This window comes from Carassius gibelio, chromosome B4, assembly GCF_023724105.1.
Source record: "Carassius gibelio isolate Cgi1373 ecotype wild population from Czech Republic chromosome B4, carGib1.2-hapl.c, whole genome shotgun sequence".
In the NCBI taxonomy this organism is placed as follows: domain Eukaryota; kingdom Metazoa; phylum Chordata; class Actinopteri; order Cypriniformes; family Cyprinidae; genus Carassius; species Carassius gibelio.
In genome coordinates this window covers 18,414,331-18,442,238 of record NC_068399.1, presented here as the reverse complement: position 1 = coordinate 18,442,238, position 27,908 = coordinate 18,414,331, and the positions used below count along the sequence as shown (strand labels likewise).

General features: G+C 39.0%; 1 protein-coding gene across 10 annotated transcripts in view; it reads right to left on the bottom strand.

The window, feature by feature from the left end:
• plxna4 (plexin A4) overlaps positions 1-27,908 on the bottom strand; it is a 213,274-nt gene that overhangs the window by 52,077 nt on the left and 133,289 nt on the right. For all 10 annotated transcript variants that reach the window (XM_052554413.1, XM_052554411.1, XM_052554415.1 and 7 more), the window contains 3 exons: positions 21,321-21,421; positions 6,340-6,463; positions 1,997-2,150 (listed from right to left, as the gene is read on the bottom strand). In XM_052554413.1, coding sequence (XP_052410373.1) covers positions 1,997-2,150; positions 6,340-6,463; positions 21,321-21,421 — 379 coding nt within the window. The remainder of the gene's footprint in view (positions 1-1,996; positions 2,151-6,339; positions 6,464-21,320; positions 21,422-27,908) is intronic.

Here is a 27,908-nt window from a genome sequence, read left to right as displayed (position 1 = left end):
ATTTTTACAAAAGTTACCTACTGCAGCTTCAAGTGCTTAGAGTTTCAGGCTGTAACACACTCGACACACACAACTCTATATAGCAAACTAGCAGTTATCTTTTATACATACAAGCTAAATGTCTAAATATCAAGTAGGTTATATAGTGTGTAGATTCAGGTAACTGCTCCTCTCTGCCAAAAAATGAGCCAAAACCTTTCCCAAAAACATTCTTGAAGAAGAGGAAGAGAGCGACAGAATGAGAGAAAGTAACCTGTACGAGTTAATGGAAATGTGGCACAAAAGTGCCCATCTTCAATGTGTTTTTGTCTGAGCTAATGAAGAAGCTCATGTTTAATTCAACATGCCGGACTCCACATCTCCCCTCTCGAAGGAAGAGCATACTTTTTCACCCTCTCTATCTATTCCTTTCTCTCCTTTTTTCGCATACTATTCTTCAACCTCTTTCTTGTTCTCCTAAAGCATGTCCCTTCCCTGTCATGCGACGTTTCTTCAACAAAGAGCGAATCATTCATCAATCAATGTAAAGTGTGCCTGACAATGAATCTGTCCTAATTAGTTCACCTAAATGTTTCTTTGATGGCTGGTATCTCCGGAGTGTGTGTGCATGTGTGTGCGCAAGCCCCCTGCCACCCTCTGCAGAGTGTGTCTGCCTTTAATGAGTCACCCAGGACACACACTGTTACCATGACACTAAGAAACGGAAGGAAAGTGAGGAATATAGGGAAGAGAGAGCAAATAAATGACCTATAACTGCAGGGGTATGTGTATGTGTGCACACAGAATCCATAAAAACACATCTTGATCCACTACTTTAAAGTTTTTTTAATGAATGACAGTGGTGTTGTATGTATCTAGTAGTGTGTGTGTAAATGCCCGCAGCCTCAGGTGTGTAATAGTGTACTTATCCAGTGGCGTGAGAGTGTGTGCTTGCACTGCGGCGTTTCAGAGCTCCAGGCCCTTGCAGATTGGACCGACCTGTAATTTCATGGTGGCCTGACTAGCCTCACATCTCCAATGAGACTTGCATGCATCATTATTCACACACCTCACACCCCTGCACACCGCTCTTTCTACCTCACATCCAGGCCGCTGTGCTATTTACTAAGGTAATTTGCGGGTGTTTCTACACAAAATGCTTTGAAAGAACAATGTTGCTTCTATTCTGCCTTGTTTTTTTGTTGTGTTTTACAATCTTTTTTTCCCCCCTCTTTTTGCCCTGGACACACGTGCAAAGAAAAGTATTCCCCCATATCCACTGTAGTGCGCGTCTTCATTATCTTTACGTTGAGACGTTTTCATATTATGAAAAATTACCAGCCTCTAGACAGCTGCCCAGATGTTTGCTCGTTTCAATTACGTCGGGGTAACCAAGCACGTCGGCGAGAAAACAGAGGAGCAAGAATGGCATCAATGAGAGTACGGAAGAGGATGGCGAAATGTTCTCTCTTGAAAAATCTTCTCTCTCTTATCTGCTGGAGTGAATGCTGTCAAAATCATTTTCAGCCGAGCAGATGGAGTGAAGAGTGTCATCAGTTCAGGAGATCCAATCCAATCACTTTACTTGAAAAAATCTCTCGAACCTCAGTGCCAATGGAGCTTCAGAATGAACGAGCGAAATGGAGAGCGACAGGCGAGAGCACAGGAGACAGAATGCCAAAACTGCCTCCCTCTTGACGACCTTTATTCACTCAATTACAAAACACGTCCTGCGGCAAAAGTCAACAGCTGCAGGCAAGATAATGAGCATGTAAACTTCCATCTCTGCTCAGGTGTTTATGCCTATCACACCCTCTCTCTCTTTCTAAGACTGTCTTCTCTCCTTCCTTCTGATATAAATCCGGCTTCTCTGGAGTCTGGAGCAGATCTCCCAATCCAGCATCTCCAATTATAAAGCTGTCACAGTCTCACTTTGCCTCAACAAATGCCAACATTCAGTCATTTCGCCCAATTTTTCCATTGCATTTGATTGGTAAGTGACAGTATGTCTTCATACCTTGGTCTACAATGATGCGCGGGACTTCTTTCTCTGCAGGAGAGCTGCAGGTAATGCGGTTCCCCTCGACCAGACCGTCCATCTCTGCCAGGTCCTCAAAGGTGCAGTTGACCCCTGCAGAAAGTTCTGGCACGTTATGTGCCTCCAGCACTAGCTGTCAAGGTAAAAGAAAAGACAAGTTAAAGTTATTCAGGAGAGAAAATAGAAGGCAATAACGGACAGGACAAACTTTGGTGTGTCTAACAAACTGACACATTAACTTTGTACACAAAATAAACTCCTTTGTGCTGCAGCTGCCCCTAAAACTGCTGTAACATGGATATTTTCTCATGTCCATGGTTTGAAATGCTCTTGAGAGAGAAGGACGTCTGCAGACTCCACACATGGGAAATCTCAATCCAGCCGCAGACATCAAGACATCCCAGAAAACACACGCAGCCGTTACATAAATATCCCAGCTGACACGTGGCCAACCACACAGCCAAATCAGGCCATTGAACCAGTGGCCACATATCTCCTAAATTTCCTGGAGGAAAATGTCCAGAGACATCAAGAGACTTCAGTCAGCCATCAGTCAGCCTGTACTGACTCTAATGTGTTTCACTGAACACAAGTGGGTGGGAAATTGAGAGAGAGAAGGAGAGAATGAGAAAGAGAGAGGGCTATGGGGTGAGAGTTTTCATTCTCTTTCTTCTTTATGACTCTCATCTGGAGAGCCGCTGCTCGCTCTCTCTCCTTGTGTCCTCTCCATCTCTGTTACCCATAATGCCCTCTGGCTCCCAGCCTTCTAATGAATTTCAAGCCCTGCTCCAAAGCACATGTGTTGCCTAACACCAGTCATATGAAGTGAGAAACAGAAGGGCATGATGGCAAAGAGAAGAATGAGAAAGAGCAACTGTCATGAAATTCCTATTTACGAGTCCCATTTATTATCTGCATACAGCCATGTGTTTATTACAGAAGTTGAACCACCAATAATCAGTGATTTTCCAATTAACATTTTTATTGTCAGTATAACATTAACGCAGTAAAATATACATTTAAAAAGTCATTTATATCAATACATTTGAAATCACAAGAACTTTCAGAATCTCTTTTTTTTATCTGAATACTATATGAATCACGTTAATGTCAAAGAAAGCTCAAAAATAAGGAGATCACAGAAAGAGAGAATAATGAAGTTGTATACAGATAAGAATATATAAGAATTGCCACAGTGGTGCTCTCTTTCAGTCTGACTCTGTTGGGGGTCCGTTCGGGAAAGCATGCAGTAATGCTCTGTGAGGGCATCATGGGAAGTGAAGTGGATGAAATCGGAATATCCACACTAATAGGAAGCCGCAGCCTTGCATGGAGTGGCCCTGCACCCTGCATTACACTGGTGATACGGCCTGAAACACCCTTTACTCAACAGAACGGCTGACCGGGGCTGTTTTTAGATTGCTGTTTAATGAAAAGGCAGGGACATGTAGCAGACACTCTTTTCCCATCTCGCCCCCTCTCTCACTGTTTTCCGCTTTCCCATTAAAGTTCAGGATGCACCGGTGGATGGCGGCACCACTCTGGGATTTAATTTATTTTTCCTTTTAGAGAGGGATGCAGAGAGAATTTCTTCAATTACATTTCAAGCAGCGACGAACAAACCCTCGCTGCCCAAGATAAATATGAAAATCATCCCTCTCTGAGGGACCCCGACAAACAAACAAACAAAAAGGCCTCTCGCAGCAGAGGGTACGACATGAGGAATATGGTGTCTTTGATTACCTCCCGCCTCAACAGAAGAATGCATCAAGACGGCAGACTCTAACGGACTTCAGATGCTGATGCAGGTTTCTAATTACGCTTCAGGATTTGTGAGAGGAGGGAAACAGAGATGTCGATGTACCCCCAGAGACCCTGAGAGCTATGAGACTCTACCTATTGTACCCCCTTGTTGCACTTTAAAATCGCATGGATAAAATCAATCTACATTTAAATGAATTCTGAGAGCACCTATAGTGTCAAATCCAGTCAGGATTGATGTTTTCCGTAAACAACTAGTTTAATCCTTCTTCAGAATAATGCTAAAGCTGTGCTGTGCTCTGCTTATCACAGCCTTGGTATTATCTAAAAAGAAACTTCTTTGGTCAATGCACGTAGTAATTTGAACAATAACAGTTTAAAAGAAGCAAATTCCTCTTAAGATAGGCTTTACTGTGGTTTGGGAGGAAGTCCGGGAAGGCTTATGGATAAAATGTGAACTAACATGAAAATATGAAATAGTCAAAAAAATGTTTTCTTTCTTTTTTTTATGAGGAATTTACTTCAATCCCTTCTCTCCCTGCAGACTGAACAAAGGATCTTTGTGCTTATCTCCTCAAACAAATATTTAATAATGAAAAAGGTCAAGAAGCAGCATGAATGCCTATAGTGTGTTCTGTGCACAGTTTGCAATTTATCGCATTGCAGATGTGTTGTTTTCCTCTCGGTAATTCCAGTTTGGAGGGAAAAGGTCAATCTCTCTCTGACGCTGTCTGTGTAAATTGCATACCAGTCATTTCATAACAAACATGTACGTTTATAAAAAATACTGTTAAAATGGTAACTTTCTGCATAATTTAAAATTACTTTTCTGTTTTAATATTGCTGTGATTGCGAAGCTGGATTTTCAGCAGCTGTTACTCTAGTCTTGTTGACATGATGCTTCAGAAATCATTTTTATTATTATTATACTGAACATACTATAATGTGATGTTTATTTTTACCTATATACATCAAACCAACTCAAGTCTACTGGTCTAAGCTGGTCTTTTCAGCAGGGATGTAGTCATATTAAGATTCAAAGGATTGAGAAAATGAAGAGGATTGAGCTCATTATTTAAAGCTTATAGCCTTAGCACTCTCAGCACACACCTGGAGAGTTTATACAAGGACTTCTTTTGATATGATCACATCAACTCTTCAATGACTGTGAACGGCTACTCCTGAATCTCCTGACATCTGCTAGATATTGTGTACACCAATGCTCTGATTGAAAGAAATACAGTACTTACATATGGAGAAACTCTACTTTGTAAATGATTTATCGAAACATATCTAGATCCTGTTTAAACATCATTCTGTGGGGCACAGATCTTGTGTTATATGGTGACGTAATGGGAGTTTATTAGCTCTTATACAGCTTAGCAGTTGAGGTTTTGATTTTGGGCCCAGAATACAGATCCTGAATCAGCTGAAAGGCCAGCTTCTCTGGTGGAGACGTTAATCTGATATAAAGGCTCAGAGGAGGTGCTGGATTACATGAGGATAAGGTCTGAAACCATGGCCTGCTTTGATGGATTTTATACACACACACACACACACACACACACACACACTCAACAAGCTAGTGGCAGAGTCAGCACTTAACTGGGATCAGCCAACAAAAAACACCAACACGGAAAAGTAACTGTCCTGACAAGGTACAGCGACTGGCATGAGAAAACAGACCTGGTATGACACCCCTGACTGTGTTTACATGCACAACAATATTATGATATTAATCAAAATTTGGTCACATTCATGTTATCACGTAAACCAAATTAAGCCAATTTTCTAATTTCCAGAAATCTGAATTGTATAGATTATTCACAAACCCATAACATTCATTCAGATCTATGTGTGAACAAACAGGCAATTTTGGGTGATATTTGGTACAAACAATCATAAAATACTAAGCTTCAAAGAAAAATGTATGGAGCAAGGAGGAGATCCGCATTAAAAGAAAAATCATGGCCTACATTTGTAGGAGTCTCTCCTACATTTTGCAGTTAATCAAGCTCTTGTGTGTTATTGTTAAGACCATGACTGAAAATGAATGAATTTGTTACATTACTGTCCAAAATTACCAAAAAACATATAGCATAATAAATGCCAAGCAAGGAAAAGCATCTCCAGTATTTCTGAAAGAGAATAGCAGTTTATCTTTTTTAGAAAAACAGCTGGATTTTAATCCGAAAAATGAAAAGTCCACCACCCAGAAAAACCGTAAATTAGTTTTGTGTGTGACTCGATGCAAACGTCACTGAAATAACATGGCACGTGTGGTACGGTCAGGCTGCATGACGTATCCTCAGAAACCCATCAGTGTAACGGGCAGATCCATAAAGGCTGAACTTAAGACTATGATCACATTAATGATGGAGCCAGAAGAGTAATGGGCTCTATAACTGAGTTAGTGAAGGCTAATGTCAATATGTCCAGTGTTTGGCTTTATCCTCAGAAACACTTAAAAGGGTTCTGTAATTCCTCAGTATTCCTTAAGGATATTTTATGGTACGATTACACAGACGGAACTGAGGTGAGAATTGAAAATTAGCGCTCACCATGACACTGTATTGAGACACGGAGATGTTGTTGGGGTGAACGCTGAGTCTCACACACTGCTTTATATCAGAGGCAAAACGACGAGGCTCGGATGACCGCTCGCACTTCTCCTTCCTGGTGCACCTGGAAAACAAAGACGAAAAGAAATACGTGAGAAAGACAGTGTGTAAATGGAAGACAAAGCATTTGACAGTATGGGGGGGGGGGGGTCAAAACAGCTGCACAAATGCGTTCAACCATCTCCCATCTGTGACCAGCACAGCATGAAGGAAATAGAACACAAGCTTGATTACTAGTCCAAATCCATGCATTATATTTCTGTTTCATATTTCAGGAGAGAGGGGGCAGTTACAGAGAGAAAGAAAAGACCAGTTGGTTGTGGGGACTCTATCCTGTTTCTGTTCTCTCGGCGGTGCTAAAACAACAGCGTCTCTATTTGTGGAAGCAGAGCAGGCCCAAAGGGCCGAGGGACAAGCCAGCTTTGTGTTCTACCCTTAATGAAGCGTATTCATGGCTGCCGGGTTCTGCAGGTGGGGATAGAGACCCTCCCTTTAGATCCAAACACCCTACACTCTGATCCGTTCACAACACTGGGTCACAGAGCCGATGAGGAGACCACCCTAACACTGTGACATCTAATCCAGACACATCAGATTACAGGACCAAGGTTAAGCACATTTAAAGAACCCAGACACTAATACAGAGTGCTGTTTTCCTGGACCCTGTTAATTAATATTATATTTAATTATAAAATTTAATTCAATGCTACGGAGTAGAAAATTAAACACAAATATACTTAGAATTAAATATTAAAGTTAATATATTAATTTAAATGTATTATAATAATTATTTTATAAATGTATATATTAATAAATTCAATGTTTTATGTTTTTATTAGTTTTTTTTACATAAAAAAAATAATAATCATTAAAAAAAAACAAAAAAAAAAAACATTGCAAGTTTTTCTAAGAACCAAGATACTACTATAACATTTTTGGGTAAAAGACACATAGTTCATAAAATATACCTGCATATGAAAGTGTGCAATTGAGTCCTAAACTTCAGCATTTCAAAGGTTTTTTTTTTGCTTAGTACAACAGTGGATAAAATATTCTGCTCTGACTGGGTTTTTTAGCCTGTCATTCCCCTGACTAATCCAGATTGGCTTTATTCAAATCTGTGAAGCAATTAACTACAAATCAGCACAGAGTCCTTACGAGAGGGAGAGAAGTTTATAACGGATGACAGTTGTGACAGGGTTTTCTTCCACAGCGGGAGAGAGAGGTAGGACAGTGAATGAATTGAAAAGTTAAGAAGCCTAACGTGGAGAACTCTGAGAACAGAATGGGAATAATCTGCTGGTGAATGAAAGAGGAAAACGAAAGAGATTTAAATGGCAACAATCATCCTCTTTCTCTGTGCTTCTGTGCTAAGCAGGTCTAAGATGCGTTTAATCAGAATGGTCTCCTTTGAAGCTCCAATCACTCAGCCTGCATCCCTTTTTAGAGGCTGATTTAATAAGCATGCTGTACTACGTGTTCAAACGCACACATTCTTATTACACTAGGTGGAAGCTATGGGTGGTGAAACATTGAACTCTAAAACGACAGAGAGTGTGTAGCATTCTCAGAGCACTATGGGAGAGACAAACTGTCTTGTGTGAGTCTCTGGATAATTTGGCGGGGCTGTGCAACCCGGAGTTAAAGGCACTTGTCAAAAGCCTTTAATAAAACATCACACCTAACAAGTCCCTCTCGGTCCGCACCCATTACGCAAGACTAAAGGAAAGTGTGCAGGCAGTGAAGCCTGTTTAAACACAGACACTAGTCTTTCTCACCAATAGGGGGCGTATGAGGGTTGTGTGTTTATAATTGGGAGATTACAGGGGCTTTGACATGTTGTGGCTGAAACAAATCAGCTCAGCTTGTAAGAACGGGAATATTTCTTATTTAAAAGGGTTATAAAGGAGATGCCTGCTTATGGCCTGAGAGCACTGTAAAAACATTTATGAGCCTTCATTTATGAGCTTGTGTAAAAGGCCCAGAGACAAATATCAGCAGGATAAATAGCATTGTTTGTGTCTCTCATTCCTTTAATAAATTAAAAATGTATTGGATAAATAAAAGGAGTGTAAAAATGGCCTTATTTACTTTTTCTATTCACATTTCAAGTTAAATAGTGAACAGTATTTATTTATTTATATGTAATATTTATTTAATTGTCAAATGATTATACAAAACCGAGTATTATACATTTCATGGTAGATTTTTGTATTTAAAAAATCATAATACACTGTAAATTTTATACATATGAACGTATTAATATAATATAATCATATTAATATTCATACATTAATACAACTGACTTCTATTAGTTAATTATAATTATAATTATAATATATTACATTATATTATATTTGATCGAAGATTAAAATGAGTTGCATTTCCAGTTTCAAGACTTTTCCGCTGTGTAGTTCTGTGTGTACTTTATTAATATTTCTACATGTGTGCATGTGCAGTTAAATGTGTTTATTAAAACCATCTTGATTCTCTGCAAACGCTTTTCCTCCTGATGAATTGGTGATCTCCTTGATAAGTCATCCAGTGCGCACCTGTCAACACGCGGGAGGTTTGTTTTAATACCTTATCATTAGTAAAGTAAACTGCTCTATTAAATGACTAAGGAGTAATTTGTTTCCCTCGTTATGTAAATGCTGCCCGAACATGGAGAAATGCAGTACTTTGATGAATAATGAACAGGAAATGAAATTGCATCAAAGCGATCAAGCAGACGGTAGCGCTGGAGTGGGCACATGCAAAACACTCAGGACGGCCTCCTTGCATCTCGCCTGCCCCCGTGACCCTCTGTTCACTATGCTCTTTGACCTAAATACCATTACATCACCCATGCTAGCAGAGGAGGAAATGAACAAATAAATAACTATGCACATCGGTAAAAAAATAAAAACGTAATTAGTGCATTCAAATTCATTTTACTTGCCAGTCAATAATTGTAGTGACGTTTTGCCGTTTTGCAATGCCACCCTTCACGTCAAACCCACAGATAGGGAGACTACAGATGTCTTCAGAAGAGAGCAGCTAACAGAGTAAGCCAGAAGCAGCTAAATTAATAAGTTCTGCTAAAATAATAAATCCCTTAAGGCGTTTTATTCAACAGAGTTTCACTTGCTGTGCAACTAAAACTGTTAATTTACCATAAGAATGAGTTCGGGCACATACTGGAATATAGTACCAACCTCGCTTTGCCAAGACTAATTTATAATAAACATGTGGAGGTACATTTCTCATGTGTGACTGATGACAGTGGCTTAGTGGAGTTTAAAGCGTGAAAGTCCCAAGGTCTGACCAGCAGCATGAAGCAAAGACAGGTCTAATGGGAAAAAATACTACAGAAGTAGGTTTCTTAAGATAGAGACTGTCTACGCTTACAAAAGCAAGCCAACACAGTCATTTTAGGATTTATGGAGTACATGTTGTTGTGATGAGTGGGGTGGGGCCGAGAGCCGTGGGAACGGAGCGAGGCTGGTGGAGTGATTTGGAAATGAGCGACACCTGCGCCCCTCACCGGTCTAGAGTCCCAAGGAGGATATCAAAGGATACAAAAGAGGAGCTACGACAGTGAAGGACGAGAGAGGACCAGGCCTGGAGTTTATTTTGTGTTTTTTGTTTTGTTTGTGTGCGGCAGTCGTCCGTTAGGGGCTGTCACGCGGTTTTGTGTTTATTTTATTATTAAAGTTTCATTTAAATGTTCGCATTGTTCCTGCCTCCTCCTTCCCGACATACATACAGTGTTACAGTTGGGAAGGGAACTTTTAAATGTAATAGGTTACATATTACAAGTTACCCTATTTAAAATTTAATAAGTAGTGTAAAAATGTATTTATTAAAGTATTGTATTGTACTGATTGCATTTGATTACTTTTCTAAACTTCTAATGAATGTTTTCAACTGTTAATCATTTTCAAATATTTAAACCATGAATAAAATAATTTGTATCCCATGATGCAATGCGCTTGACCTGAACTTCTATTTCCATGTGAAAAACAAACAGAAATTAAAATTTTTTTTTGCAATAATTTGTACCTTTTTCTTTAATTCCTGTCTTGAAATGAATAATAAAACAAAAACCTTGGATTAAATTACTTCAAGAAAGAGAGTACGAGGTGGAAAAGGAAGAAAGATAAATGAGAAAGTACTAAATATATATTAGTTTGATTTCATCAGTTTGTCATTAGCATGTGGCTAAGCTAACAACACAATATTCTAAACAAGCATAAACACATACTTTTCAGTATTTCATAAAAATAGAAATTGAGTTATAATTGCAATTTCTCTCATCTCACCCAACACCTCAGTTTTTTGAGCATATTGCAGTGCATTCTGTGATTGCAGTTTTAGAATTTGGCCATAATTACTGCAGATAACTTATGAAGCAGAAGATTTTAGATCCTACCTTTTACAATAACCTTGGAACTGCAAGTGTGTTTTAAATTGCTACCACCATAGTCATAGTTTTGATAGGAGAAGAAAAACCTTTTACTGTGAAACGCCTACCATTCCTAAGCCAATTCTACTTTAAACATCTCACAGAAATTCCATTACACTCAAAATAAAAAGCAGAGCCACAATACTGTATTACTATTGAGTTCAGCTGCTAGAAAACAGTCTTTTGAACTCTAGCCAGTTCACGCTCTACATATAGTACAGTATCATGCTAATATTACTTATGGATGAGTCAATGCATATTTGAATATGCAGTTAAATATACATTCATCCTGATGGTTATCAACCCTCCCTTTGGGATAGATTCCCAATGTTTAACGGATGAGGAGCAAGAAGAGGGAACTAAGCTAAACTATGGTCCCATGGCCAAACAGACAAATCCCCTTCGAGTTGCACAAATAGAAAATGAGATGCCTTTAAAATCAAGTGATACCCAGATAGAAAGGGAGCCAGGGAGAGCACACAAAAAAGAAGGTGCAGGCACACTGACAAATGGCAGGTTTAAATTTAGAGGCAGCGCTGTGAGCCAGACCCTCAGAGCCCCCTGCGAGAGAACAGCCAGTCGGTCACCATCATTATGGAGTGAGCAAAGAAGAGGGATGGAAGGAAAGAGGAAGTCATAAAGCAGATAGAAGGAAGGAGGGGAGAAGAGACTTGTGGAGAGTCATTACGCAGCCCAGTGGCTCTGACCCGATTATTCCCAGCAGAGACCTTAGGGCCACTGCCCCCCACTGGGCCACAAACCTCAGCTGAGTGGAAAATTAGTGTGGAGCACCCCGGGAACGACCCCAACACACTGATGCATGCTGAGACACACAAACAAACACTTGCACAAAAAACATCCACGCTGCAGCACTCATGTCCAAAATACAGAACCCAATATTCATTACATATATAATGCTCATTTAGTCATGCAGTGAATTAAATATTTAAATAAACATATATAAGGTACTTTATCTCATTTTCTATTTGGAACTTAGAAAATGAAACTGAAACTGAAATTTGATTATTCATGACAAATGAATAAGTTTCACAACAGTGCAAAGATTACATAATTTGCATTATGTAACAGTTTGGTTATAACAAAAGACTTAAAACAGAGCCAATTCAACAAAACCCTGAAAGATTTGTATAATTTGATATGATTGATGATTATATAAGTCAAAATCTGCTAAGGGGTAATTAAAAATAACAAATCATGTACAAATAATTGTTTCATTGTCAAACTTTGCCTTATGGTTTACTTTAAAATTTAAATTAAAAATGTAATTTATGCATTTAGCAGATGCTTTTATCCAAAGCAATTTACAGTGCATTCAGGTAAAAAAAAAAATGTACCTAACATGTGTTCCCTGGGAATCGAACCTTGCGCTGCTAACACAATGCTCTACCACTTGAGCCACAGGAACTCTAATATTTAATATTTCTTGATATTAAACAAAAAGAAGACATTCTGAAGAATGGAAAACAAAATAAAACATTCTGAAGAATGTTGGAAACAAATGAAATGACAGAATTGTCATGTTTTGTGTAGACTATACCTTGAATGGTTGTTTGGAAGTGTAGTCTACAAAGATTGCCATGGTTTCTTGTACTTTTGCCCAACCCTATTTACTTAGACGCCAAATCTGCCTAAAAACAACATGACCTGAGAATCTGAGCTGCATTTTAAAACACTTTTATGTGACTTGAATCCATCCGACTCCAGACTATGGCACAGCTGGAGAAACACATTACCTATCAAAGTTGCACACACCCACACAAATACCCACAATTCATCTCAATGCCATAAAAGCGTCAAGTTTTTCGTGACGCAGCAGCGCTCGGCTCTAAACTCGCATGCAATTTCAGGAGCTGTCAAAAACACCTCAGACCGGCTCCTTCATCTCATCTCCCTGCTGTCCCGGTTCCTCCTGGACCAGGAGACCCATCTTACCCTGCTAATATTAAACAGATTATCAGTCTCCTCCAACACCACATCCCCTACAGATCTGATCAAACATTGCACATATTAACACCCGATCTGTCTCCTGTGCCAGCCTTCCAGCTGTCAGGATCCAGCTCAGAGGAACGTATCTCTTGCTGTTTAGATCGAGCAGACAGATCTTTTTCCTTTCAGCTGCAGGGGTCAACTGAGTTTTCAGCAGAAAGAAATACAAAACACGGAAGACCTCTAAGAATGACTGAAAAAGACAAAGGCACAGTGGATGTGAGGACATTTAGACTCTTTGTCTTCAAAGTTATACAAAACATTTTAAAGAGGTCACACTCAATAAGACTCCACCTAAGAAAGGAGAGTAACTTGAGAGTGTGTGTGCTATAGATAGAGCGTCTGTCCTCTATCACAAAGGGCAAACAAGCGGGTCTTCAGCCACCTGAGAGAATGATCCAACAGGTCCCACGTGTCCAGAGGAAAAATCAATGTGCCGCTCAAATTAGAGAGAACAATCTGATCTGGTCGAACATTTCTGAAAACATTTTGCTTCTGTGCCAATGCAAGGTGAATGGCAATTACAAAGAGTTTGCGAACTGGCATATCACGTTTCTGGTGTTGTTTGGAAAAGAGAAACACGCATGACATTTGAAACCTGTGTAAAATTAGGCTACGATGAACACAAGACTGTGTCTCATTCTGTATCCTACCTGTGCTGGTTCAAATCCGTACACCTGCTGTGATGAACGCAATGTTCTTTCCATAATTCACAGCGGTGCTTATTCCCACAGCTTTATGGACCATTCAAAGACTTGGAAAATCATGAAAAGGAAATTTTCCACAAGATAAATTTAGAAGCACATTCTACCAGCACTTTTTTAGCTGCTATATCACACTGTGAAAAGAAGTTTCTATTGTTAAAAGAGCTCAGAAAGGTTTTTATAAACCTCAAATATAATTTTTGAGAAGTTTGATTTTTGGTTGGAATTACTAATTTAAATCAATGGATTCATTGAGTCTTTTGTGAAATATACTAACTAACTAACGTTAAAGTTTGTTACACAAGATACACGTGCTTACTAGTATAATTACAATAAATTATTCATAATTACATGCAAGTAACCATGAGCCAAACCCTAATCCTAACCCTAATAGTACTCAATACTTAAATGTATAATTACACTGTAACAAGGACACCTTAAAATAAAGTGAAACCAAAATATTCTTATAATTTAATAACTGTTTGTTCAATGGTGTTAATATAAGTATAATATAACAAAACAGATAATTAATCAAATCAATTAAAATGTGGTGTTGGTGTCACTCTGTCAAAATGTATTACCGACTTTGCTCTGCTAAACACAAAAACATGAAATATGAATTTCTTTTCACTTCTGGAAAGCAAACAGTAATGAGGTTTGGAACGACATGACGATGAATACATAATGACAGAATTTTCATTTTTGCTTGAACTATTCCTTTAACTTCCACCACATCCATTTCCTGTCTTTTCAATCAATGCCTGCACGCGTTCTCTCTTTCTCTCTCAGGTGTGTCTATCTCCATGTCTAGTTCACGCTCTGTCACACCAGGACAGGCCACCCCGCTTGCTGTCTTCTACCCCCTCTCCCCTTTGCCTTCTCTCTCTGTGTCTCCTGCTCTTTCTCTGGTGACAGCGTGGTGACAGTGAGAGATAGGTTGAGTCGTGTAGGAGTGCCCGCTCTCTGAGAGATCTCGCTGACAGTCGTGAATGTGGCTGTAGTTCTGTCTTGATGCTTCCGTCTCTTTTGGAGCAGGTTCCTTTCACTCAGCCAGCTGCAAACTCCTCCTCCCGGCTCTTCAGGAGTTCAGCACCAGGGGCGACAGAGCCGGTCCTGCTCCCCCGGGGAGACGCCACTCTCTGCTGGGCACAGAGGGTGCCATGCGTGTTTTGGGTCCAAAACAACTCAGGACTGACTTGACAGGCGCAGGTGGAATGCACTAAGAATAAATTGCACCTGCTGATAGTATTGTTTATTTGTATGTGCAGTCTACATCATTTTAGAAATGCCACATGCAAAAGTGCAGTAACTACTTAGCATGTCATTGTTAAAAAAAAAATAAAAGCCCAGCACTGACAAAATTTATTATGTTCTTGTGTTCAACTTGTTGAATATAATTTTCAATACAATTATTATGTCAATTTGATTTCACGATTAAAGGCAGGTGCACAAAAGTGTATGCTGCATTGAAGCCGTACATTTAATTTTAATATTAATTTTAATTTTATTATATATATATATATATATATATATATATATATATATATATATATATATATATAAAGGAATTTATGAAAGTGAATCTGCTAGGAATGAAACCCATAATCTTGACATTGCTAGCTCCATGCACTAATGTTTGAGTTTAAAAATGTGTTTTTTAAAATGTAATCAGTCTAAATTTGAGAAAAATATTTAACAATGTTAAAAAAAAAAAATCTGAAAAATGCAATAAAAAAAACGTACCTTTGGGAACTTTTTTGCAAGATGCAAAATATGTAGCGCCATGTACGTTTTTTTCCCGGAACAGATGAAAGTACATATGGTATATTTTATGTGATGTTAGTTTTGTATGTGTCAACACAGTTCTGACGTGAAATGTCCATTAAGTGGCACTATAAATAATATTCTGTGATGGTTTAAAATAACGTACCATCTGCACTACACCTAAACCTACCCGAAAGTATAAACAAAAGCGAATGTGACATAAAACTGCATGCCATTTTAGCTTGTTTTTTACCGTCTCATCTTTCAGCGTTTATTTCTGTTGGAAACTGCAGTGATATGTACTCATTGGTACATAGTAAGTACATATCTACAGGGGAAATTTACCTACAAGGACTTTTTTGTCATGAGATCAGCTTGTAGAAATCATTACGTTTTTTGTAATATAAGTATTATTGTTAAAAGTTTTAACCTGATACCTGATTTTGAAAAAAATAAACAAAATTAAATAATAATAATAATTTAAAAAATGAAACAAAAAACCCTAGTCACTTGTGGATGCAATCTGTAAAGTTTGTTCCTGAAGGACACGATGGTCATTACAGTTATAAACAATGATCTCATCTCTCATAAAGCCTCAGTAACAAGCTGTCAAAGATACTGACGGATAGAGACATATTGATATTCTTGATATGCCCTAAAATAATATCCATCTCATACCCATCCTAATAAAGATACATAAAGATATTATAATGGAGTGTGAATTTGCATCTCTGTCAATCTGCTCCAATCGCAGCCTGTCAGCCTTCTTCGAAAAGAGAGACGGAAATCTGACAGCCTTATTTTCCCTGTCTTAATTATGATTTACAGCCTATCCGTCTCCACGCCATTCCAAAGCATCACAACCGCTGCTCATTTACACCCTATGCAAAATTCTGGCAATGTTTCCAAGACATTTGTAAAAAAGTCAGGGGAGTTATTCATTGCAGCCCTCGGGAACTAGTGCGGTCGTCAAGGATAGATGTAATGTTGTTAAACTGTGGTGAATACGTTTTCCACTCAATCTGGGATTATGAAATTAAATGAATACTGTAGACTCCACAGATTGACAGAATGCAAACATCCTTCATTCACAAAATACCATGCTGATTGCAACAGCATTTTATTTATCACTTATTTATTTATTTTACTTGTTCCCTAATTCAATTTTTATAACAAAAGTGTAAATATGTATCCAATTTGTTTGGGTCTAGAATATACAACAATACTAATGGTCTTTTCTCACATTAAAAAACCCTCCCTCTTCTCTCATAAAGACGATAAAAAACGATCCTCTCCAAGTCAAAGGGGCAGAGAGGGTTCAGATGGGAAAAAATGAAAGCCTTAACAAGTAAACAAACCGCTTTATAAATTACACATCTGAACATTTAAACTTGGGCAGCGCCCTCCCCTTCTCCTAGAGTTATTGATTTTTGCCTCTCTGGTCCTGTTTTCCAAGACTAACAGACTCTTCTGGAGATCTTCTGGGTAAACAGAAGTCTGGAGCAGGGGGCTTTGCTCCTGTGTTGATAGTGAGAGGGAAGGTTATCTGAAGGTTGATTGGAAACAACAAACTTGCAAAGAGGCCCTTAAACCAAACAGCATCTCACAGATATTTGTCTTTTCTCCCATGCTATCCAATCAGCCTTGTAAGTCAATTTCTTTGTATGTTTTAATGCCCATTGCATTTAAACTTTCAATGCATCAAGATTAAGGATTAGTTTACACTGTTCACCAGTGGTAAAAGAGTCTAAAAACTGAAGGTCAGAGCCAAGCATCCTGAGACTGAGTTAATGCATTGTTAATTTAGTGATATACAATCTTCCCAAGTGGATTATACACACATACACAAACACGCACACTCTCTCTCAAATAGACCCCTTGACCCTTAACCCCTCTGCTCCATTTTCTCCATGATCAATAGCAGTGCGAGCAAATAAGCCCAGCCATCCCTCCATCGCTTCTGCGTGTTGTTTTCCTTCTCTCTCTAGTGATTGTGTGGAATTCTTTTGACTTTTGCATCCCTCTTGAGAACTGGAGTGATCTGTCTCATCACAGAGTCCTGTTCTCCAGAAGTCTAGATTATTATATTTATGCTCTGCTGGCCAACATATTGACCTCACTTAACACAAAACAGCCCTCTGAAACTCTGTTGCGTTGTGCCATTAGACTGTGTCATGCTATTTGATGTGTCGGCAGAGTCATGAGAGAAACAGATACAGGAAAAAGAGCTAATGACTTCCTTGAGTGATCTGAACAAACCTCTAACCCTGGTGTTAAACTGGTGCCTCAGAGGTTTTGTTACAGACATGAATGATACCTAACATTTCCTGTTTCTAAGCCATCATAATTGAATTTTGTGCATTAACACTATTAAGGATTTTTTATTTTATTTTATTTTTTACCAAAAATGCACAAAAACTTGTATTTGTTTCTATAAATAGCCAGATATTCCTCTTCATGTTCCTCTAGAGAAATCTATGGGTAACTATGGTAACTGGGATTTTCTCCGCAGAGGAAGAGTAACTGTATGAGTTTGCAGAGACAGTTTGATGGTCTAGTAAGATGAGCAAAATTAGGCAATTATTAATAACTGCAGTTCTTATTAAAACATTTTTAAATTCATATTTTTCTTAATTTTTGAGAAAGATAAACATGTATAGTGATGAAAGTCAAACTATTACATTTCACAAATGTATATTTTCTGGTTATTCCACTATTTTGTAGAAAGGAGTCAAAAGGACATTTTTAAACTGAGATTTGGAGCCAATTTACAGGGATGTAAAAAATGTTTTTGTAAGGTATGTTTGCATGCCTATAACTCAAAAAGTATTACAAATGTATTTAATATTCTTTCATATTCTTTCATATTTTTAACAAACTGTCCTTTAGGTATATTTGTTTTAAAGTACCTTAATGGTTCAATCCTAGAGATATGGTGATCTTAATGCAGCTCCATGAGTAAATTGGCAAATTGTACATGTGTTCAGTGGACAAAAACCAAAATTGGGTCATTTCGCATACAGCTGATACTTTTGTATTAATTTTAAAGAGGAATATTTGAAGAGCAAATGATGTTGAAACTAGAAATGTATCACGTGATTTTCTATCAACACAATTGCATAGAACATACCTGTCGGAGCGCCATAAATATTATGAATTTCATGCCTGTAACTTTAAAAGTATTCAAGATATTTTAATACCCATATAGTTCATTTCCATAGATATGGGGATTTCAAAGCAGCTCTATATTCAAATTGTATAATGTTTACCCATTTTAAATGTAATATTTTGGCTTTCATCACTATGTGTGTTTGTCTTTCTACCCCAAAAAAAAAAACAAGAAAAAAAATAAAAACTATAGATTAGAATGAACCTTAGACAAAGAGAGACGGACAGACAAATCCCTCAAACTCTCTGAAATGAAGAGGGAGAGAAGTATAGTCCATCTGATCTCTGCACTTCTCTATTGATCTGTTTACAGTGTCTTTCATTTCTCATTAAAATGACAACCATACAGTTGCTGTATGACAGAGAATCTCTTTGTTTCATATCAGTGTTAAGGTATGCTGCTTTAAGCATCATTACCTATGAAAAACAGGTAGATTACAGCAGACAAATAAGGGGAGCACTGGCAGAAGTCATGCTTGGCGTGAGAGAGCCCTCTCCGGACAGGACTCGAGTTACAAGGATCCTGGTTAAGTATGCAGGGGAGGAGAGGATGGGAAAGGTAAACTCCAGGGCAATCAATCAGCCGGGGACCCAGGGAGGCCAGGTCGGATTGCATGACTCCATCAGAGAGTGGTGCTGTTCACTTTCTCTGGGCATGAGGCCATGGGAGAGGAGAGAGAGAGTGAGAGAGTGCTAGGAGAAAGTAATGAAAAACACAGAAGGGACAAATAGAATGGGGATATGAAAAATGCAGAGACAAAAGAGTCCAAAATAAGAAGCGACACAGAGCCTGAATGGAAGCGAGGGTTGGCCTCTGCGGATGCAGCCATACTGGTTGTGTTGCCAACTAACATAAAGACCTCCTGCGAATGCTGGCCCTTCTACCACCTGAGGCTAAACAACAAACTGCTGCTGTTTTTATTAGCATTGTGTCCCGTGTACACTTGACACTGTTTCTGCTGCCAGAGGACAGAGAGAGAACTGACAGAGTGAAGGAGAGAAAGAGGCAGCTCTCTCTCTAGCTGCACAGTTTTCAGTCACAAATGACCTCCTTCCTTCATGGGCAGTCATGGCAAGTTGATCAGCCTGCTCCTGCAGTGCGAATACTGGACTCAATACAAAACTAATAACATCATTCTCAGCAGTAAAATAAAATATGTAACAAATAGGACAAAATTCTAATCGAATAAAAACACAATCTAATTCGAAGCAACACTACACATCTGCCTTCAAGCACACTTGAATCAACAGGTCAGTCTGTGAAGTTTGTATCCTCTATTGGTCTTATGTCTTGTGAATTCACAAGTCAAAGGTGTTTAAGATTTTTTAATGGGATTTGTATTTAGTATTTAAATATTAAAAACAATTGTGGGCCAATTAAAAAGTGAGTTGAAAAAAATGATGATCTAAATTAAAAAAAATGTATAAATGAAACCTAAGTGGTGACATGAATATACAGCTAAATCGATATTTAAAGGGCTAATAAATAATATATAAATGATATGACTTAAATATGATTAAAAATACTGCTAAAAACTGCTATACTGCTATAAAACTGGTAAAGAGCTAAAATAATGAAATCATTAATAAAAATACGAATTATGTGATACATTAAATATAATGGACAAAATAAATTAGCAAACTAATAGCTCAAATTGCTTAAAATAGCTAAATGTCAAATTGGCTAAAATTAAAAAATAAATAACAGAACATGCTCATTTTTACTACAAGAAGTACAACGTGTCTCAATTCACCTGCACACATCCTTTAAACATGGTCTGGATCAGGAAGTGCTCTAGAGCTGACAAAGCTCAAGCTAGCAACAAAGCTTAAGACCGAACCTATCAAACATCTCAGGAGGAAATGATACACGCACAGGCCATTTGAGCACCTGTCTCACTGCCCAGCACTAATGCAGCTCTCGCTTTTACAAAAGCAAGAGAGACCGAGAGAGAACGGGAGGGCGAGAGACAGATGAGTGTGAGATTTTAAGCATGCCTGACCTTGAGCAGCCATGTGGCAAACGCCATGCCCATGGCCCCTGTAGCGTCTAGAGCACTCAAAAGCCCTGAGAGAGACAGAGAGAGATAGGCCCTGAATCTCTACACATCTCTTTACTTTCCTCACTGTCCCTCTCTTTCTCCTGCACTTAAGAGTGCAATGTTGCTTTTGGTCTGAAATACTGCAAATGTCTGCTAGACCCTCTCTGGCCTCTCAGGTGATGTGTGCATGTGTGTGTAAAGGGTTTTAAGACCTAGACGTCACTGAATATGGAGCTGCTATGATGTGAGAAAGCTTGAGCTCACCATGCCGCACACACACTCCTCTGGGGTCCTCAAAAGAGGACAAGAATCCAATTTTCAATTTACAGTGGAGTGGGAAATGTGGCCATCCCTTGAGGGCCTGAAGCATCCATCACCCTCACTTTTTACACAGTGTGTGGAAAGGTGGCCGTGCACGAGTATTTGTGTTTACGTGTTTCCATGTGTGTGCACGTGTCTGAGATCCATTAGTGGGAAAAATGTGAGGCAGTAAAGAGAGCTGTTCCTTAACTCAAAGGCCACACAGTTGCTTAAATGTGACTTACTTGAATTATTCTAAATGAAAACATAACACCCTGCATGCCTCTTGGATAATCCACCCAAAAATTTGAATCATGTCATACCATATCTGTATACTGTACATTACAGTTTTAGTAAATAATGATATATTTAACTTTTTTTTGGGGGGGGGGGGGGGGGTGCTTTCCCTTTAAACAACATCTAGTCCATATACTGTACATCCTTTATATGATCCTCAGGAGCTTGTCAGTGCAGGACGGTTGTACTCACATGCTATGAAGCACACACCAGCCGCAGTGAGGATCTCCAGATCCCAGACACTCTTTACAGGATGAGTACTGCTCGCAGGCCTCCACTGGGACACGGGTCAGCTGCAAACAGAGAAACGGAGAAGTTAGACTATATGTGGAGTGAGACTTTGATTCATTTATGTCTCTCTTAAGGTGTGTTCACATTGATTACAACATTGGAGGCAGACAAAATGACCTCATCTCAACTGTGCCTTATCGTAAAGGTTCATATTGTCAAATTTCACTGAAAATTTAAGCTGCAAGCAGCATTGAAAAGGTCCTTGCAGCCAGGCTCACCGCCACCAGGTGAACACCAAATGGTCAGTATTATGCATTTAAAGTAATATCAGAGGAATAATGACAAAGTCGTTTATGTGTGCCAAACTATTAGCTGTCAGCTGGTGGCGCTATAACTAAAACCGAATATCTTCAAGCCAGGACTTTGATCAAACATGACGTTTGGTGTAGATTGAACATGGTACATTTGAGTTAGTGTAAAACATGACAAATCCTGTTGCCAACAGGTTGCGCTATATGATTATATGATTATGGCTGAGTTACAAAAACTTCCTTTTCCATGGTGAAACATCAAACTTTGTCAGGCCTCCAAGACTAAATCCTTTGACAAAAACTCAAGATCTTCACAATTGAACATTGCAATGGACTTTAGAGTAGATTGAACAAATATAGGGCCCTATCATACACCCCGCGCAATGCAACGCAAGGCTTTAATTTTGCGCACGAGCAGATCGGTTTGTTCGCTTGAGAAGTGTTCAGCTTTTCCGCCAACAAATTCCGCCATGTAAACAGCGATCTGCCATGGCGCAAGCTTCTTGAACGTTACACCCATTACTTTTTAAGAGAATAGGGACAACGCATTCCAAAAATGCGGACCGCTTTTTCATCGTTAAAATAGCAAAAGTGATTTGGACACGCCCTGAGTGCACCTGGGCCGTGCGCTTTACACTTTGCGTTTAGATCGTTGAAATAGGGCCCATAATGTTGATGTCATTAAATCTCTAGGAGGAAGTCATTAAAGTATAAAGCGTGCCATTTTCTGTTGCCAGCAGGTGGTGCTATGACTATCACTGAATATGGGAATGAGCATGTGTTCAGGCAGAAATCTTATCAAATGTGAAGTTTGGGGCAGATATAACATTGTATTCCTGAATTATAACAACTTCCTTTTTCATGGTGAAACAACAAAGTTTGTCAGGCCGCCACTGACACACCCTGTTACAGAAATCTAATGTCACAAAGTGCTTTAGATTACACTGATCAAATTTGGTGACGATCTGTTTTAACTTGCACAAAACTTGCTGAGAAAATTGAAAATAACAGAATTCCTGTTGGTTTTTGGACTTTGTACTGGGAGACTTTTTTGTAGGTATTGGTGTGTTTTCTTGTGTCTGCAGAATTTCGTAGATGTATGTGAAAAATAACTTGAGGAGCGCTTCTGAAATTGTATAGGTGGCACTACTGAGCCATTTGGCCACACCCACTTCTGAAACCCATATCAGATGCATTCACCACTTCTGGCGTGGGTGCAAAATTTCATGAGTTTGAGCATGTTTGGGCCCTCAAAAATGTGATTCATTTTAGAGAAGAAGAATTAACTAAACAATTCCAATAGGTTCCTCAAACCTATCGGTGCTTGGGCCCTAATTAACACTTTCCAGGTGTTCAATGAAATCTGTAAATATAATGGCATTCCTCATTGTTTTAATTCAATGACATAAAAATAATCATCTGCTGGGTAATAGTTTGTACATAAACTCAAACAGAATGCAAAGAGACTTGCAGAGAGGCTCACGAGAACACACATGTGTACATCTGCTAAATGTGTCATTTGGTCACACACAGCAGGATAAAGATCTGCAGAGAGAGCTCATCCTGGGATGTCAACTCCAGCTAGTGCATCTTACTGTTTACAGCCAATTAGCACTTGAGAGAAAGAGAGGCACTGTGGAGCTGATGGGAAACAAACCGAACAGAGCCGAACCAAAGATGTAAGAGCTGGGAAAGCGAGGACCCTCTGCCATTCCTGTCTCCATGGATACGGCCCGGAGCCCTCAGTTTTCTTTTGCTTTGATTGATGACTTGTCACTGGTGGATGACTACTGTCAATCACAGTTTAGATGACTGCCGATAGGTCCAGAGCGGTCAGGCAGGACGAATGACAGACGACATCATTACTGGCCTCACCACAGTGGCGTTTTTATTTTTTAAGAAAGAAATGAGCCTTTTTTTCCATTTAAGTCAGGCCCGAGAGTGAAACGGTGTTTTAAGATTGAGAAGATTTGACTATAACATTTATATAAGAGCAGAGTGACCGGTCGCAGTGAATCACGGCTCATATTTACTTCGCTCTTGTTCTGTTGTCAGCACTCATCCATCAGCGTGTTTACTGCTTGCTGTGTTTTGAAGTTCTGTCAAACTCTTTCTCTTTCTGGAACATTCTTACAGATATCTCAGCGACATTTATGTGAATAATTCGGACAGATGACACAAACTATACAGAGTTCAAAACAATGCAGAAAAACTAAATCAAGAATGTCATGACACCCATTCATGTGGTAAACTTTTTGAGAGGGGATGCGAGGTCATTTCAGCATTCGGGGAGTTATTTTATTGTCAGTATTTTCTCAAACTATCCAGGAGATAATTCTAGACTGAATTATCTACTGCTATTTTACAGAGGCACCTGATATGATTAAATACTCCAACCCAAATTGACATCTAAAAGTGTACAAGGAGAACAAATCATTCTGAAAATCTCTTTTGGCCACTGCTAAATGCCTTGGAGCTGCTATTGGCCACTAATGACAATTTAGGTATTAGGCACAATGGAAATGAATAACATGAATAAAATTACATGATGGGGCATCACGGAGACTGGGAGCTTGTAAGAAAATACGTAGGAGAAAAAAATAAAACCTTACTGGGTTCATAGTCAAAATGTGCAATTTTGGAACAATCTCATAAGTCTTGGCCTTTTGACACATTTTGAGAAAGACAAGATGAAAAATATCTTTCACTGTCTAAAAGCACAATCCATTTAAACCGTATCTAATATCGGCCTCTGATTTCTCCATCCTAAGGCTCTTACAGTAACATTTTGACCGGGATTTACAGAAAATATGAGCAAAAAAGAAAAAAACTGTTTTCTAAATGGCTTTAAAGGGATAGCTAGATTTACAGCTATTACAGAAAGAGAAAGCAATAGGTGAAAAAGAGAGACCAAGAGGTTGCGACTGAAAGAGGGCATCCTTCGGAAGAGTGCTCCAGATGGCACGATCTCACCGCCGTGTGAGAGTCTGAGGTTCTAAATCCAAGAGAATAGTCATTCCTCTCTCGTCACGCACACATGATGCCTGTCAGCTGGTCTTGGTGCCGCCACAAAGCCCCCCGTTTATCCCCGACTGCACACCTGAATTCTCTTCCTCCATTTCACAGCTATGAAGAGGTAAATTATCAGGCATTGTGATAGAGCGCCTGCCTTAGCATAGGGGGCCTGAGAGACTGCAGGTTAGGCCTTGGTGAGCAGAGAGGGAGATTGACTCTCATTACATTTAGAAAATGATAAGGGTTTTGGAGCCGCCCGTGAAATTCTCCTCCCGATACGACAGGTTTTCTTACTATTTATGAAAACCTGTTGCGCTTTTGGAAAGGTCTGTGTCTTGCTCCGTGTGTGTGTGTTCACAGACTGTGAAGAGCTTTCACAAAGCATCAGATCTGTATGCAACACATGAATGATAAAAAAAGATCTGAAATTAATAAGACCGACCGACAGATGAAATATATAATCTCATGTGCGAGTATGGATGTGTGTGCGTGTTCATACTTCCTCCATTCAGCTAGGCATAAACCCTATCATCATATGATGTGAAAAACAGCCTATTTTTAGGGCAAAAGCAGAGCCATCTGTCTGCACACCTCTCTTTTAATAATAATACTGATAATATGAGATTTTCACATTTTCGGAAGAATATTAGAGTGGTGCCTGCCCATGCAAAACCCACTGCTATAATGCTATGATGCTTAACAGTGTATTGAAATGCCCTGCTAGGTTGCTACGTTAGGCTGGATCATTTTTTGGGCCAATTCGAGACTCAATTCGAGACTCACTGTGCTCAAATCATTAACCTTAAAGGTCAGGTGTGTCATTTCTGTGCCAACAGATTCACCAAACACAAAGGCAAATATAATGACTGCATTCAAACAGGTTTTTCAAACATCCAACTTTGTGAAAGTGTTTAAACAGATGAAATCAGTTCTTACTGTACATTAACTGATTCACAAACAAATGATTCATTTAAACCAGTCCTTTTAATGGATCATTATAAAGTCACATGTTAAACAGATACTGAAACTGCAAAGTTTGGGCCCAGCTGTTAATAATTATATAAATTATAATGTTTTGTAAAAGTAGAAGGTTCTCTATATAATTTATTAGCTGAGAGTATAACCAGAATAGACAATGTAACTATAAGAGATATATCCAAATGAATCGGATTGAATCAAAATTTTAAATTGAATCAAAAATCTACGTAATCAGATCAAAAAACAGAATTAAATCAGGAAGTGCATCATCATCCTAGGTAGCATATATTCCATGCACTTCCTGTGAGATGCAGCAAGTGAGTCTATGAATAGTGCCCTCCACTGGTGTAGAGAGGATGTGCGCTCTCTGCCGTCGCTAACGCATGACTATGAATTCTGCACCGTGTCTCAACGGCCCAGAACAGAGCATGCTTTAACACACTCCCCACGGCGATAGAGAGAGACAGAGACTACAGAAGAAGGAAGAAGACAAATGTATCCAGAAAGAGGACTTCCCGCTGCCCTTCCAAGCTGGAAAAGGAGTGGCGCCGACTCAGGAATCTCATTATGTTGTAAATCCGTTAGATTATTAGTCATTTATCTGAAAGCTCTGTAAAAGGATTGAGACCAGCAGATAATGAGGCAAAGTGACAAATGACACTGCCCAACAGATTAATGCAGCAGTTAACTCAGAAAGGGGCATCTCTCGTTCTCTTTCAAAATACTAGCTGCCTACGAAGGCAGCATTTTAAGGAATCAAAGGCTCATTCTTGATGGTAGGAATGTTGTGGAACAGAGCGCATGTTAATAAAACTATATAAGAGCTTCCACAATGATGGCTATAGCATGAGACACTGCGTGTCAAATTAAAAGTGGGCTTCTCATCACCTGTTTCGTAATACCTGGTCATTAAAGTCCACTTTAATCACCCTGCTAACCTAATCAAACATAAAGTCCTCTTCCATTTCTCTTTCCTCACCAAATCCGTCAGTAAATCCCACAGACCTGACTGACTGGCAGAGTTTCTCAGTCGTCTCGGAGCTGAGCTGTGGTTTATTATGGAGTCTAATCCACTGGGCTCATCTGTAGCTCAACGCTCCTCTGCTGGCATTAACAAACTTCCTCTGACTCACTGAGAGCCATTTCTAGCTCTTTTGTACATCTACGAAAGTTCAAGGCATGCTGATGCTGAACTAGCGTGAAAGGTGACAATACATGTGTTTTAAAACCTTGTAAGCTGCCTACCTGGACAACATTTTTTGGCTCTCTGTATATGTTTATTCAATTAAACCGAATGTTTGAACTCACCAAGAGTGCCCAACTTAGCCATCTCAGAAACCTATGTACAAGACTATGTAACTGCATCAGGTTTAATTAACATATAAATGAAAAAAATTATAATTCTGAAAGGTTTCTGTAAATGTTAGGTTTATGGGTAGGGGATAAATGTATATTATTATCTCAGTATAAAAACAATAGATGATTAAAAATGTGTGCATGAGACATCTGCCCTTATCAGAGGCATAATGCAGTGTTTGCAGGAAACGATGAGTCACAGAATCAACAGGCTTCAGGAAAGAAGCGACATTGTTGTTTTGTAGCAGAACAATATCTGCCATACAACACACTAAGATCGACCTAGCCAATCATTGGCTAAAAACAAACATTCGCTGAGCTTCAGCCTATCACAACTAAGCTGTATTATCGCTAGGGATATGACAGCACAATAGATAAATATATAAATAAAATATTAAAATAAAATTAGAAAAGCTTATAAAATATGAGTTTAAATAAGCACAAAAACTGTAGCTAACACCGAAAAAAGCACACACTAATATTTAAATTAAATTTTCCCTCAGACACACACACACGTATCCCTCCCTTTCTGCCCAATTTCGGATGTTTAACCACCAGTGAAGCAGAAGACAGATGACAACTTCCCATCATAACTGATTTATGAAACAAATCCATCAATGTCCATCTTAAAAGAATCTCACTGCTAACGCACATACACAGAGCTTGGCTGACGAGAAATATCGCTGTCATTTGGGTATCAGAGGGGGTCATGAAAAGTGCATTTATATGTGTATAGGGAGCGTGTCAGTGGAAGATGAAAGCTGGTAATATGAGCTGTGATTTTCTTGTCTCTGATGGTAACAAACACCGCAGCACTGAGATGTTGTGACTCTAATCACAACGTCTCATTAACAGACACAACATGCAATAATACATTTACACACAATTT